This window comes from Tamandua tetradactyla, chromosome 3 (assembly GCF_023851605.1).
Source record: "Tamandua tetradactyla isolate mTamTet1 chromosome 3, mTamTet1.pri, whole genome shotgun sequence".
In the NCBI taxonomy this organism is placed as follows: domain Eukaryota; kingdom Metazoa; phylum Chordata; class Mammalia; order Pilosa; family Myrmecophagidae; genus Tamandua; species Tamandua tetradactyla.
In genome coordinates this window covers 7,571,184-7,584,884 of record NC_135329.1, presented here as the reverse complement: position 1 = coordinate 7,584,884, position 13,701 = coordinate 7,571,184, and the positions used below count along the sequence as shown (strand labels likewise).

The 13,701-nt window shown below is 35.9% G+C and overlaps 1 protein-coding gene across 6 annotated transcripts in view; it reads left to right on the top strand.

Moving 5' to 3' along the window:
- ITSN2 (intersectin 2) overlaps positions 1–13,701 on the top strand; it is a 217,109-nt gene that overhangs the window by 34,493 nt on the left and 168,915 nt on the right. For 5 of the 6 annotated variants that reach the window (XM_077152259.1, XM_077152256.1, XM_077152254.1 and 2 more), the window contains exon 2: positions 2,952–3,015. In XM_077152259.1, the coding sequence (XP_077008374.1) occupies positions 2,985–3,015 (31 nt within the window). In that variant the 5' untranslated portion in view covers positions 2,952–2,984. Of the gene's footprint in view, positions 1–1,753; positions 1,993–2,951; positions 3,016–13,701 lie in introns of those variants that run through there. The other variant, XM_077152257.1, reaches the window with a different exon arrangement.

Genomic DNA, 13,701 nt, shown 5'->3' with positions numbered 1-13,701 from the left:
TTGTAGGTAGTTTTTTTTTTAATTGTGAAATATAACATATATACAAAAATGCAGTAAATTTTCCAAGTACTTTTTTTTTTTGGGGGGTGCATGGCCCGGTAATCAAACTGGGTCTCCCCCATGAAAGGCGGGCATTCTAACCACTGAACTACCCATGCATCCCCAAGTACATTTTAACAAGTAGCTATAGAACAGATTTTAAAGTTTGTGTGAGTGACAGTTCCATGATTTTTCACTTTTTTTCTATCTGTTCCAAGATACTAGAGACCAACAGAAATATCAATGTAATGATTCACCAATTATGCTCATTTGTTAAATCCTATCTTATCTGTTATACTCCTACTTCTCTTTAAATAACATATATATAAAAGCAATAAATTTCAAAGTATGTTGCAACAGTTAGTTGTAGAACAGATTTCAGAGTTTTGTATGGGTTACAATTCCACAATTCCGATTTTTATTTCTAGTTGCTCTAAGGTACTGGAGACTAAAAGAAATAATATAATGATTCAGCAATCATACTCATTTGTTAAACCTGACCACTTCTGTGTAACTCTACCATCACATTTGATCTTGCTATCCAACTCTTTAGGGGTATTTACCTATCCTAACATTTTCTTGTTAGATGGGGCTGTCGATAAAATGAGATAGGGGAATGGAACTAGTTGATGTTCTTGAAAGGCTGCCCCCCCTCTGCATTTCAGGACTTATCTGGTCCAGGGACCCATCTGGTGGTTGTAGGTTTCTGGAAAGTTATCCTAGTGTACAGAACCTTTGTAGAATCTTATATAATGCCCTCGGCATTCTTTAGGATTGGCAGGAGTGGTTTTGGTTGGGGTTTGGCTAGTTTTGATAGGTAGCAGTGTCTATCTGAAGCTTGCATAATAGTGACTTAAAGTGTAGCCTCTCTACTCTATTTGAACTCTTTCAGCCACTGATACTTTATTTGTTACATTTCTTTTCCCCCTTTTGCTCAGGATGGCATTGTTGATCCCACTGTGCCAGGGCCAGGCTCATCCCTGGGAGTCATCTCCCATGCTGTAAGGGAGACTTTCATCCCAAGTCTAAGATTTATAACATTGGAATTAAAACTAAATCTTACTTATCCTTTAAGCCTCAACATACCCTCCTCTAGGAGTTCCTGACCATCCCCACACTGGTTTCGTTATTGTTTTTATGTATAGTAAACAACTCTTAATACCTGGGGGTTCACATCGCCTTTTGAGAAGGGAGTGAAAAACAAAAACAAAAAAACTTGTGCATGGATAAAATTTCTTCCGAAAAGAATTTAGTGACATATAAAGTCTAAATGTGGTAGGAGGGCTAAAGCTCCATTGCAAAAAAGCTTATTACATCTTTAAAAAAAATACACTTTGAGAGGGAGGATGGTATATAGTAGTAGTAAACAGAAAAAAGCTGGCAGTCAAAAGAGTAAAATCAGCTGTGCCAATCAAAGCACCGTTGGAGGTTTATTCACTCCTGCTGCCCAGTCCTGGAATTTCCCTGTTGGACACATAGATGTGTACATTGTTGATACCTGATGCCATTGAGCAGTCTGATTACAGTGAACTTCTTTTGCTGACCAAACAGCCATCCGATCAAAATTTAGTAGATGATATAGTTTGCTCTGTAGGAAGAAAACTTACCACTGGTTCTTTTGACTATTTAATTTCTCATTATAAATTAATAAATTGGCCTCATATTCCGGTTTTTTTTTTTTTTTTTTTTTTGGAACCTAGTTAGTGTGAATTGCTGTTGGTTGTTATATTGATACAGTCACATTTCTGAGCCAGGAATGCTGAGGGCCAGACCTTGGAGCACACTGAATTCATTAAGAAAATGGTAACTTTTAACACTTCTTGGCAGCTAGTCACCCATCTTCCCTGGTGACGCTTATCACAATGCACAACAGCTATATCCCCTTTGTTTAAAATGACTTGTGTACAAATTTCTTCTTAGGCTTCTAGAATTACTCATCTTCAAATGATTTGGGTAAGTGGATAAAAATATTGAGTAGTCTTTAATTTAGTAGTGTCTTCCTGTAATATTGTGATCTATAGTTTAATTACTAAATACTATATATTTGCTAGCCTTCACTCTCTGTAACTGGTCATATGCTCAGGATTCATGGGATAGACCTTTTGAAATTTGAAGTTATTCACGGTAAAACAGTGAATTCTGGGTTCAAAATTATTGCACTTAACCTTCATTTATTGAACACCCACTGTTTGTCAGGCAGTGTGCTGGATCGTGCTTAATACTTAAAAAAGCATATCCTAGCACAGTATTTTTACAGATAATGAATCTGAGTCTCAAAAAGGTTAAATAAATTTCCCGTGGTATAGCTAGTAAAATAGCAGAACTGGGATTTGACCCAGAGCCGTTAATTTCCTTTCTTCCTATTTCAGAGTGCTTGCCCGTTACATTTAGTTATTTTATTATAAAATTTATATATATTTTTAATAATTTTAGGCTATATTTTTATAAACCAGTAGGAGCTTAATTAAATAGTAGTGTTGCTTTTATTTTGGATATTTTTGAATTTTTTAAAAAGAAGAGTATTATAGATTTTCCATGTAATTCTTATACACTTAATAAAGTTGATTTCTCTTAAGTAAGTCTTGCCTGGTTATAACAAATCTTCCTTTCCTAAATTAATTTCTCCAAGAATATTGGTTCTTTGCAAAAGATTTCTTTATTCATTACTTCCTATTAAATACGACTTTTTCTTTTAAATGTTCTTGTTTTTAAGACAGCACCATTGCCTGACGAAATCCCCTACCCTTCTTCAAATGTACGTTCTGCCTGTTCAGCAGCAGCAGAAGCTCTGTATTGTTTTCTGTTGGAAGCGTGAGCTGGAGAGGACAGGCATCCCCACTGCTTAGCGGGTGTACTAAGCTGTGATATGCCCTTGTTGTATTATTAATGGCACAATGTTTTTTATGTTGCAGATGGCTGAGAGCTAGCAAGGAATATTCAGGACCATGATGGCTCAGTTTCCCACAGCTATGAATGGTAAGTAGTTAGTAGCCTTGTGCTTGTGGCAAGATACAGAAGTTGTTTTATGTATTTTTTTTGCTAGAGGTTATACAGTATTTGTATAGATAAGCTTAACATGCAAAACTTAAAGTACTCTTGTTGAAAATATTTTGATAGCTTATTTCAGAATACCACATATGGCTTCTGTTAGGTTATTATTATGCAGTAAATCCCACGACTCAGTGCAAACGTATTCTGCAGTATCATCTGGATGTGTGCTTGCCTTTGAGCAGTTAAGAATAACCTCGAGGTATATGGTGTTTGATGCTGGGGTGGGGGTGGGCAAAAATCAGAGTGCCGTAATGTAAATATTAAAGGTGTTTTTTATATCATAGGATTTTTATAAACTGGTTAAGCCAATAAGAATTAATTTAGTAACATACATATAATATTGGTTTAAGCTTTTCTTTTATAAAAGCAATAAAATTTCCTACATATGTAATTGTTTAATACGAAACATTTAATAATAAAATGTTTAGGTAAATAGTTTCATAGCACAAAACTTTCAAAATCAGTGTTTGCTCCTTTGGTAGATCTATAGCCAGAGAGTATGTTAAATTTTTTTGATGCCCCATGCTAATGGAACTAGTCTGGAAGTGCCCTAGACCAAGCTGTTTGTTTAAATGCATCTGACATATTCCTCAAATTTAGCTATGTCTGCTTCATCACCCTAAGACTAGGCACAAACTTTTTAGATTTCTTAGTTCTTTCAGAGTTGCACTGTTCAAATATAATAGCCACTGGCTACAATGTCACCATTTAAATTTAAATTAATAAAAATTAAATAAAATTATTAATTCAGTTCCTCAGTCACACTAGCCACATTTCAAGTGCTCACTTGTCACATGGGACTGGTGTCTGTTATATTGGACAATGCAGATATAGAACATTTACACCATTACAGAAAGTTCTTTTGGGCAGATATCCTTTTCATGATCTCTTTGATGCTTTACTCTCTGCTTACGAGAGCTAAAAAAGATTAGCGCATTGCATTTATGTCTTCTGCATCAGCAGAAGCATGCTTACCAAAGCCTTCTTTAATTGTGGTAAATTTGCTTTCTGGTTTTAAAAAAATTAATAAAATTGTAAATAGAACATGATAGAGGAGCTATCAGATGATAAGAGGCTACTTCAGCTTTATTTCACTACGTTTGAGACTGTCATAAAGTGTAGCTTGTTTCAGTCTTAATATTGTGGAGATACTGAAAACTGGTAAATAGGAAGCTCTGAAACACGTGACAGTGGTTTTATGCAAAGTTTGGAAGAAAAGGGGGAAGGACAGAGCAGCGACAGTCAGTGGCTTTAGGAAGAAAAAAATGTCATTTTATTTTTAGAGCTTTAATACTTTTTTAGAATTTTAGAGCTCATTCATCCTTTCAGCTGTGTAGTTAAGAAATTGCTGTTAACTGCCAGACCTGTAGAATCAGATATAGTACTGTACTGCATTTATAACAAACCAAGCATGTATTACTCAAGTCCCCACAATTTTGACGTTGCAGAGGAAAGTAAGATAGTTGAGCTACATTTGCATTGTTTTTTGTTAATTCTAAGTTTGTAAATAATGGTAGTTGTAATAAATGTTGCTATATAGTATACTTATTTTCATCATTTTTAGTTTTGTTTTCATTTTTAAACTATTATCTATTAAATTTTGTTTTAAGTAGATTCATTTTGTGGTGTTCTTTTATAACCAGTTCTCTTCAGCTAGCAAGGAAGTCTGTCATAAACTACCTTTAAAAATGTGTATATGGTCTCTGGCCTGTTAACTCAGAGGATCATTATGTGGTTTAGTTAACCTAGTTATGGAACTGTGAAATTTTCACTGTGTAGAAGCCACAAATTAGATCCCTAATCCTGGCCAATTATATTACACCATTCATCAGCACTAATCCAAAAAAATAGGAATCTCTTATTGTACTATCAGTATTTCAAGAGCTACATCTTCATTTAGGAAAAATAGCACTTTCATATACAGTTTTTAAAAAAATGTTTCCTATGTAAATATAATATATTCACTGTTTTAACAAATTAATTCAGAAAAGTAAAAGAAGAAAATGAGTTTCACCTTTGGTTTCACCTTTTTAGTTATAACTACCATAAACATTTCTATGTTTGTGGTATTAAATGATAAAAAGCTGATCCAGAGAGCAGTAATTCTAACTAGACCAATATTGCAGTTGTGTTATAGAGATTTAAGTAAGTACTGGATTAATAAGCAATAAAAGCTACCATCTACTGAGCATCCTCTGTGTGCCTGGGAAGTTGATAGGCAGTTTACAGACATAAAGAATTACAGTATCATTGATCCCTACCTGCAAAAAGGCTATGTCTGAATGCAGTCCTCTTTACAGATAAGTGATTTCTTTCATTATTCCAACTTTCATTATTCTAACATTATTCTTATTGCCTTGCAATAAACCTATACCTGGAAATCATATCTGACTCCCCCTTACCTGTCCCTCCGTAGACCATAATTTAGTGCCTAGCTGTGTGACTTAATCTCATGGAATTTCTTTATATATGTTTATCTGTTTATATTTATACATGTATACACACACATATGCATGCATATGTGTCTATTTGTGTAAAGACAGGGATGACATGACATACTGCAATGGGGCTTGCGTACATTTACTCTGAAATGTGGGTTTTTCTTTGTCATAGACCATAAAAACCTGTTTGACAGAGCCAGAGTAGGATGATATGAGAAAGTACAACTGAAATCTACATAAAAATACCACACTCTCATGTTAGTGATGAGTTGGGGGGAAGTGGGTAGAATTTTACTTTTTTTGTAAAATCATTTTTAGACAATATAGAGGGTTGTTAGCTTTTTAAGGAAATGGTATTAAACAACAGTCCCCAAACTTGAACTTTTCTGCCTTTCTGTAAGGCTTACAAATAAATAGACTAAGATTGGGAGATGATTTACTTGCAGTTCAAAATAAGAAATTGTTGGCTCTTTAAAAGGTTCTGCTAGTGATATATTCTAAATAAGAATGCCAAAATCTAATCCAATATTTTAAAGTTGGCTTTGTATTACATGTATGTCCAGTTGCCTTACTTCTGTTTAATTTTTCTGGAAATTTTTTGGTGCGTTAATACCTTATGTTTCAATATGGTCATTTTTTGAAGTGTCCAAATAAAAACTTTACTTGCAATGTCCAGATGTGAAGGAACTCTACCAAACAATTCTTTCTAAACATAATGCTTTAGAACATTTTTATTCTGTAAGTGATATTGTGATAATGCTTAATCATGATTATTGTACCTCTCTCTCGTCTGGTAAAGTCCCTTAAATGTTAACTCTGTGTACTCTTAGTGCCTGACAGATTGTTGCCCCATAAATGTTTGTTGACTGAATGTATATGAAGAGGTCAAGATTGCTTGTTGGAGTCGTGTGATACTAAGCAGTAATCATTATCAGATGGATTGAACTGGCCACTGTAAAGACAAGTAGAAGGGAAAAGTGAGGGCCTTAGCCTTAGGAGATAGTAGTATATAAGAAAGTGTGATGTGATAGGGCTGACCAGACAATCCTTCTGTAGTCTTAGGGTAGCAGTACTCCAGCCAGAAGAGACCTGTGGCTGCTTGGGGATATGCACTGTTCTATGTTAGAGCAGCTCAAGCCTTGCTGACCAAACTCTTTGAGGTTTAAAATAGCCTGAAGGCTTATATCTAAAAAGCTTCTCTTTTAGTTTTTCTGGCAGGCGTACAGTTACCAGAAGGCAAAGAGTCTGAGAAAAATTTAAATGCTCTGCCTTCTATTTAATTTTGTTGTTCTCTGGGATTGCATTGAGTAAGGAAATTAATTTAATGAGCACTTTCCATGTGGCAATATGTATTAGATGCTTTATATTTTTGTTTTATTTTTAAGTTGGGCTGATGAGAATATAATTCATCCTTTTTAAGTATACAGTTTGATGAGTTTTGACAAATATAAACAATCATGTTAATCAAGATGTAGATAATTTCTATCACCTAAAAAGTTCCTTGTGCCCTTTTACTCTACCCTTAGCTATTGGCAACCACTGATCAGATTTCCATTCCTATAGTTTTGCCTTTTCCAGAATATCATAAAATAAGCCAGCCTTTACTGTCTTGCTTCTTTCACTTGGCAGAATACTTTTGTGATTCATTCATGCTATTGCATGCATCTTCCCTTTTTATTGCTGAGTGTTATTCCATGTATAAACGTACCACAATTTGTTTATCCATTCACCCGCAGAAGACATTTGAGTTGTTTTCAGGTTTGGGTAATTATGACTAAAGCTATTAAAACAACCAGAGGACAGGTTTTTATGCGGAAATATGTCTTCACTTCTCCTGGGTAAATAACCAATAGTACTATTGCTGGGTTGTATGGTAATTGTGTATACCTTACTAAGAAACTACTGAACTGTTTTCCAAACTGGCTGTCTTATTTTTTTTTCCTAACAGCATTGTATGAAAGTTTTAGTTAGTCCGCATCCTTGCTAGCCCTTGGTTTTGTCAGTTATTTATTTATTTCAGGCCTTCTGATAGATGTGTAGTATCTTGTCATTGTGGTTTGAATTTGCATTTCCCTGATGATTAGTGATATTCATCATCGTCAAATGCTTATTTGTCATCTGTATATCTTTGATGTGTCTGTTCAAATTCTTTGCCCGGGGAAGGGGGAGGTGTTATTTTCCTATTATTGAGTTGAATAGTTCTTTGTATATGTTGAGTACATGTCCTTCTTTATTAACGTGGTTTACAAATATTTTCTCCCAGTTTGTAGCTTGTCTTGATATTTTTGTAATAGTGCCTTTTAAAGGCAGAAGTTTTAAATTTTGATGAAGTCCAATTTATCAAAATTTTTTGTGGTTTGTCCTTTTTGTATTCTAAAACCTCATTGCCAAACCCAAGGTGAGAAAGATTTTCTTCAGCTTTTTTATTTTGAAATAATTTCAAACTTACAGGACAATTTCAAAAATACTACATCTCATAAAGAGAATTCCAGAATACCTTTATCCCTCTCTATACCCAGATCTGACTATTTTTAAATTTTGCTCTGTATTTTATTGTATCATTCTGTCCATCTCTTTACCCATCCTTCTTTCTGTCTCTCTTTCTCTATAGATCTGTCTCACCTATCTGCTGAACATTTGAATGTAGTTTGTATACCTCATGTTCCTTGAATACATAATACTTCCATGCATATGTTCCAAGGAAAAGGATATTTACTTATGCAATTACCTTCAGTGCAGTTACCTAGTTCAGGAACTTTAAAATTGCTGTAAAGTTTACCGTCTCTATCCCATTTTTTTCCGTATGCCCTAATAATGCCTGTTTGAGCTGTTTCTCCTCCATTATTAGATCCCGTTAGTGATCACATATTGCATTTATTATTGTCTCTTCAATTTCCCTTTCTTTTTTAATTGTGCAAAAAATATACAACATAAATTTTTCAACTCAACCACTCCTAGGATACCGTTCTGTGGAAGTAATCACATTCAAATGTTGCTGTACCCTCACTATCAATTATTAGAATTTTCTTACCCAAAGTGACCTCTATACCCATTATGCACTAATCTGCTATTCCCCTTGCTCCCCTCCCTGGTAACCTGTTCCTACTTTCTATCTCTATGGATTTGCATATTCTCCAATATGTTCTTTGTGGTTACCATAGGATTTAAATTTAATATCCTAAATCTGTAACAATCTTGTTGGGTTTAATACCAACTTATCTTCAATAGCATACATAAATTATGTTCCTATACTCCTCTGTCCCTCCAACTTTTCTCATAAATTACATATTTTTATACTATGAGTCCAAAACCATTGATTTATCATTATATTTTTTTTAGAGAAGTTGTAGATTTATGGTAAAATCATGCAGAAAATACACAGTTCCCATATACTTTCCCCTCACACACAGAATTTTCCCTATTATTGACACTTTGCATTAGTTTGATACCTTTACTGTAATTGAGGAAAGAATATTATTATAATTATACTGTAAACTGCAGTTCTCCTTTAAACACATTCAGATATATAATTCAGTGATGTTAATTATATTCACAATATTGTGTAGCCATTATTACCATCCATTACCATCACCACAATCAGATTCTATACCAGTTAAACCTTACCCCCCATTGCTGACTCCCGCCCTACCCCTGGTAACCTGTATTCTAGTTTCTGACTCTGAATTTGCTTATTCTAATCACTTCATATCGGTAAGATCGTACTCATTTGCCCTTTTCTGTCTGGCTAGTTGACTCAGCATGATGTCTTCAAGGTTCATCCATATTGTCACATGTACCAGAATTTCATTCCTTTTTATGATTCATATTTCTTATATTTATTGCCGCATTTTGTTTATTCATCTATTGATGGACTCCTAGGTTGTTCCATCTTTTGACAATTGTGAATAATTAATGCCACTGTGAATACTGATGTGCAATATGTGTTCTGGTCCTTGCTTTCAATTCTTTGGGAAAATACAACTAGAAGGGAAATTGCCCAGTTATGTGGTAATTCTGTACTTTCTAAGGAACCGCCAAACTTTTTTCCACACAGCTGCACTGTTTTACATTCCCACCAAAGATGAACAAAGTGTTCCTGTTTCTCCATGTCTTCTCAGACACATGTTATTTTCCATATTTTAAATAGTAGCCATTCTTTTGGGTGTGAAATGGTATTTCATTGTGGTTTTGATTCTCATTTCCCTAATGGAAAGATGTTGAGCATCTTTTCTTATGCTTTTTGGCCATTTGTTTATCTTCTTTGGAGAAATGTCTATTCAAGTCTTTTGCTCATTTCTTTTTTTTTTTTTAATTTAACAACGAACAAACAAGAACATTCTTAACATATGATCATTCTGTTCTACATATATAATCAGTAATTCACAATATCATCACATAGTTGCATATTCACAATCATGATCATTTCTTAGAACGTTTGCATCGGAAAAAGAAATAAAAAGACAACAGAAAAAGAAATAAAACGAAAACAGAAAAAAAGATTATACATACCATACCCCTTATCCCTCTCTTTCATAGATCACTAACATTTCAAACTAAATTTATTTTAACATTTGTTCCCCCTATTATTCATCTTTATTCCATATGTTCTACTCGTCTGTTGACAAGGTAGATAAAAGGAGCATCAGACACAAGGTTTTCACAATCACACAGTCACATTGTGAAAGCTATATCATTATACAATCATCAAGAAACATGGCTACTGGAACACAGCTCTACATTTTCAGGCAGTTCCCTCCAGCCTCTCCATTACATCTTGGATAACAAGGTGATATCTACTTAATGCATAAGAATAACCTCCAGGATAACCTCTCAACTCTGGAATCTCTCAGCCATTGATACTTTGTCTCATTTCACTCTTCCCCCTTTTGGTAGAGAAGGTTTTCTCAATCCCTTGATGCTGTGTCTCAGCTTATTCTAGGATTTCTGTCCCACGTTGCCAGGAAGGTCCACACCCCTGGGAGTCATGTCCCACATAGATAGGAGGAGGGTGGTGAGTTTGCTTGTTGTGTTGGCTGAAGAGAGAGGCCACATTTGAACAACAAGAGGCTCTCTTGGGGGTGACTCTTAGGCCTAAATTTTAAGTAGACTTGACCTATCCTTTGTGAGGTTAAGTTTCATATGAACAAACCCCAAGACTGGGGGCTCAACCTGTAGCTTCGGTTGTCCACACTGCTTGTGAGAATATCAGGAATTCAACTTGGGGAAGTTGAATTTTTCCCCATTCTCACCATTCCCTGAAGGGGACTTTTTTTGCTCATTTCTTAATTGGATTGTTTGTCTTTTTGCATTCAGTTGTGGGATTTCTTTATATATTTATATATTCTGGATATTAAATCATTATCAGATATCTAATGTCTAAAAAAGATTGCCTGAAAATGCTTTCCTGTGTTTTCCTTAGGACTTTTATACTTTTGGCTCATATGTTTAGGTATTTGGTCTGTTTTTGAGCTAGTTTTTATATATGGAATGAGGTAGGGGTCCACCTTCATTCTTTTGTATATGTATATCCAGTTCCCCCAGCACCATTTATTAAAGAGACTGTTCGTTCCCCCTTGAGTGGACTTGGCAGCCTTGTCAGAAATCTATTGGCAGTAGATGTGAGGGTTGATTTCTGAATTCTCAGTTCAAATCTATTGGTCTATTTCTGTCCTGCCAGAACCATGCTGTTTTGCTTGCTCTATCTTTGTAATAAGTTTTAAAATGGGGAAGTGTGAGTCCTACAACTTGTTTATTCTATATTAATATGGTTTTGTCTGTTCAGGGCCCCTTACCCTTCCATATAAATTTGATGATTGGCTTTCCCATTTCTGAAAAGAAGGCTGTTGGAATTTTGTTTGGGATTACTTTGAATCTGTAAATTGCTTTGGGTAGAATTGGCTTAACAATGTTTAATCATCCAGTCTATGAACATGGAATGTCCTTACATATATTTAGTCATCTTTGATTTCTTTTAGCAATATTTTATAATTTTCTATGTACCTTTACATCTTTGGTAAATTTATTCCTAGATTTGTGTATTTGTAAGTGGGTTTTCTTTCTTTTTGTATAAAAACACTACAGATTTTTTTTCCATATGCAAAATACTTTCATTCCATGACAATATCACAAAAGCTTAAATAATTTCAGAAACTGTATCAAGTACAAAGTCTCATCAAATTCAGTTACAGGAGTGGTCTGTCCTAAGGCAGAATTTTCTGGTTGTGAACCTATGAAACCTAGAACAAATTATTTGCTTCTAATATACAAAGGTGGGACAGTCGTAGAGCTAATGTTCCCATTTCCATAGGGAGAATCTGAAAGGAAAGCGGATCAGTGGACCCACACAGTTTGAAGAACCTGCAGGGCATACTTTACTAGATTTCTACAGTCTGAGAGTCATCTATTGAATGATGTTTTCTCCTCAGGGCTTGAGAGAGCAGCATTCCCATCCTTTCCAAGGGCACACAGCAGTCCTACTGTCTCCAGACACTGGGGTGAGGGCTCTAACATCTCCAAACACTGGGGAGATGCCACGCTTCTCAGTTATCTGGGTGGCAGCTGGACTCCCTGACATCTCTGGGGCACAGACTCAGCCCCCTCAAAACAGTGAGGTGGAGACCAGGCTCTCCCCAGTCCTTGGGGAATGTGCTCCACCCTCTCTGAGGCCTGAGGCAACAGCACTCTTCCCGAATAATGGTGAGGTGCTGGTCAAGCTCCCCGCAATTCCCCAGGCATCTGAGAGCCCTAGGGCAGCAGCACACTTCTTGGGAAGCCCACCCTCTGCAAACTCTGGAGGAAACTTATCCTTTTCATAGTGCCTGGATGGCTCTGTTCTCCTAGCCTGGGGTTTCTTGATTCCAGACCTCAGTTTCCATGTTTCTGCCTTTGAGATTATTTTTCCTTCAATCTGTCCCTTTTCTGCCCCCTTTAGTCCAGGCTGGCAGTGGTTCCATTCATACAGGTCTTGTAAAAAACTCTTTGGTTTAGCATGTAGCACACAGGGGTCTCAGCCATCAGACAGTAGAACTTTCCACAGATCCTCTCTGGATAACTCCATTTCCAAGCCTGTCACACACTGAAATAGTTGGCTTGTTTCATGTTTGGTTAAATCCTCACATGGGGCACTATTCTCTGGGGACCTACTTTCCAGAAGCTCATTGATTTCCAAACTATCAATTTCTGGTTTCTTTATAACTATGAGTTCATTTCTCAGCTTATCCCTTTCCTCTTGCATTTTGCTGTAAACTGCAAGGAACAGCTAGGCTACGTTTTTCACATTTAATTTGGAAATTTCCTCAGCTAAATGTCCAAGCTCATCAGTCTTTTTTCGTCTGACACCAGAACTCAATTTTGCCAAATTCTCTGCCACTTTAAGACAAGGATCATCTTTTCTTCCAGTTGGCAGTCATCATTGCTATCTAAGACTTCATTGGAAGCACGTTTAGCATCCATATTTCTCAAAGCAATCTAGGCCTTTTCTATCAAGCATCTTACAATTCTTTTAGAATCCTCTCCTTATCAGTTTATAAAGCCATCACAGCTGTTTTGGTATTTGCATATTGCAGCAGCCCACTTCTTGGTACCAAAATCTGTTATGGTTTGCTAAAGCTGCCAGAATGCAAGATACCTGAAATGGGTTGGCTTTTATGATAGGGATTTATTAACATACAATTTACAGTTCTTAGGTCATGAAAATATCCCAATTAAGGCATACTGGGATGATACCTGGACTCTGAAGAAAGGCTGCTGACATCTGGGACACTTCTGTCAAATGGGAAGGCACATGTCTGGCATCTACCGGGTCCTTTGCTCCCAGGTTTCCTTGCTTTTAGCTTCTGTTCTCTCAGATTCTGGGTCTTCTCTTAGCTCTCTGGAGCTTTTCTCTCTTAAGTTTCTCTGGGATTTTTCTGTCTTTTTCCTCTCATAATGGACTCCAGTGAGGGGATTAAGACCTACCTTAAATGAGCTAGGTCACATCTCAATTGAATGAAAAGGTCTCACCTACAATAGGTCTGTACCCACAGGGCTGGATTAAAGGAACCTGGTCTTTATTGGGGTACATAAATAGTTTTAAATTAGCACATAATTGATGAATTGTATAATAAAGCTCTGAGAACCAAATAATTAATTTCCTGGATATATTTTTTTGGTTTGATATCTGAGGCAGGTG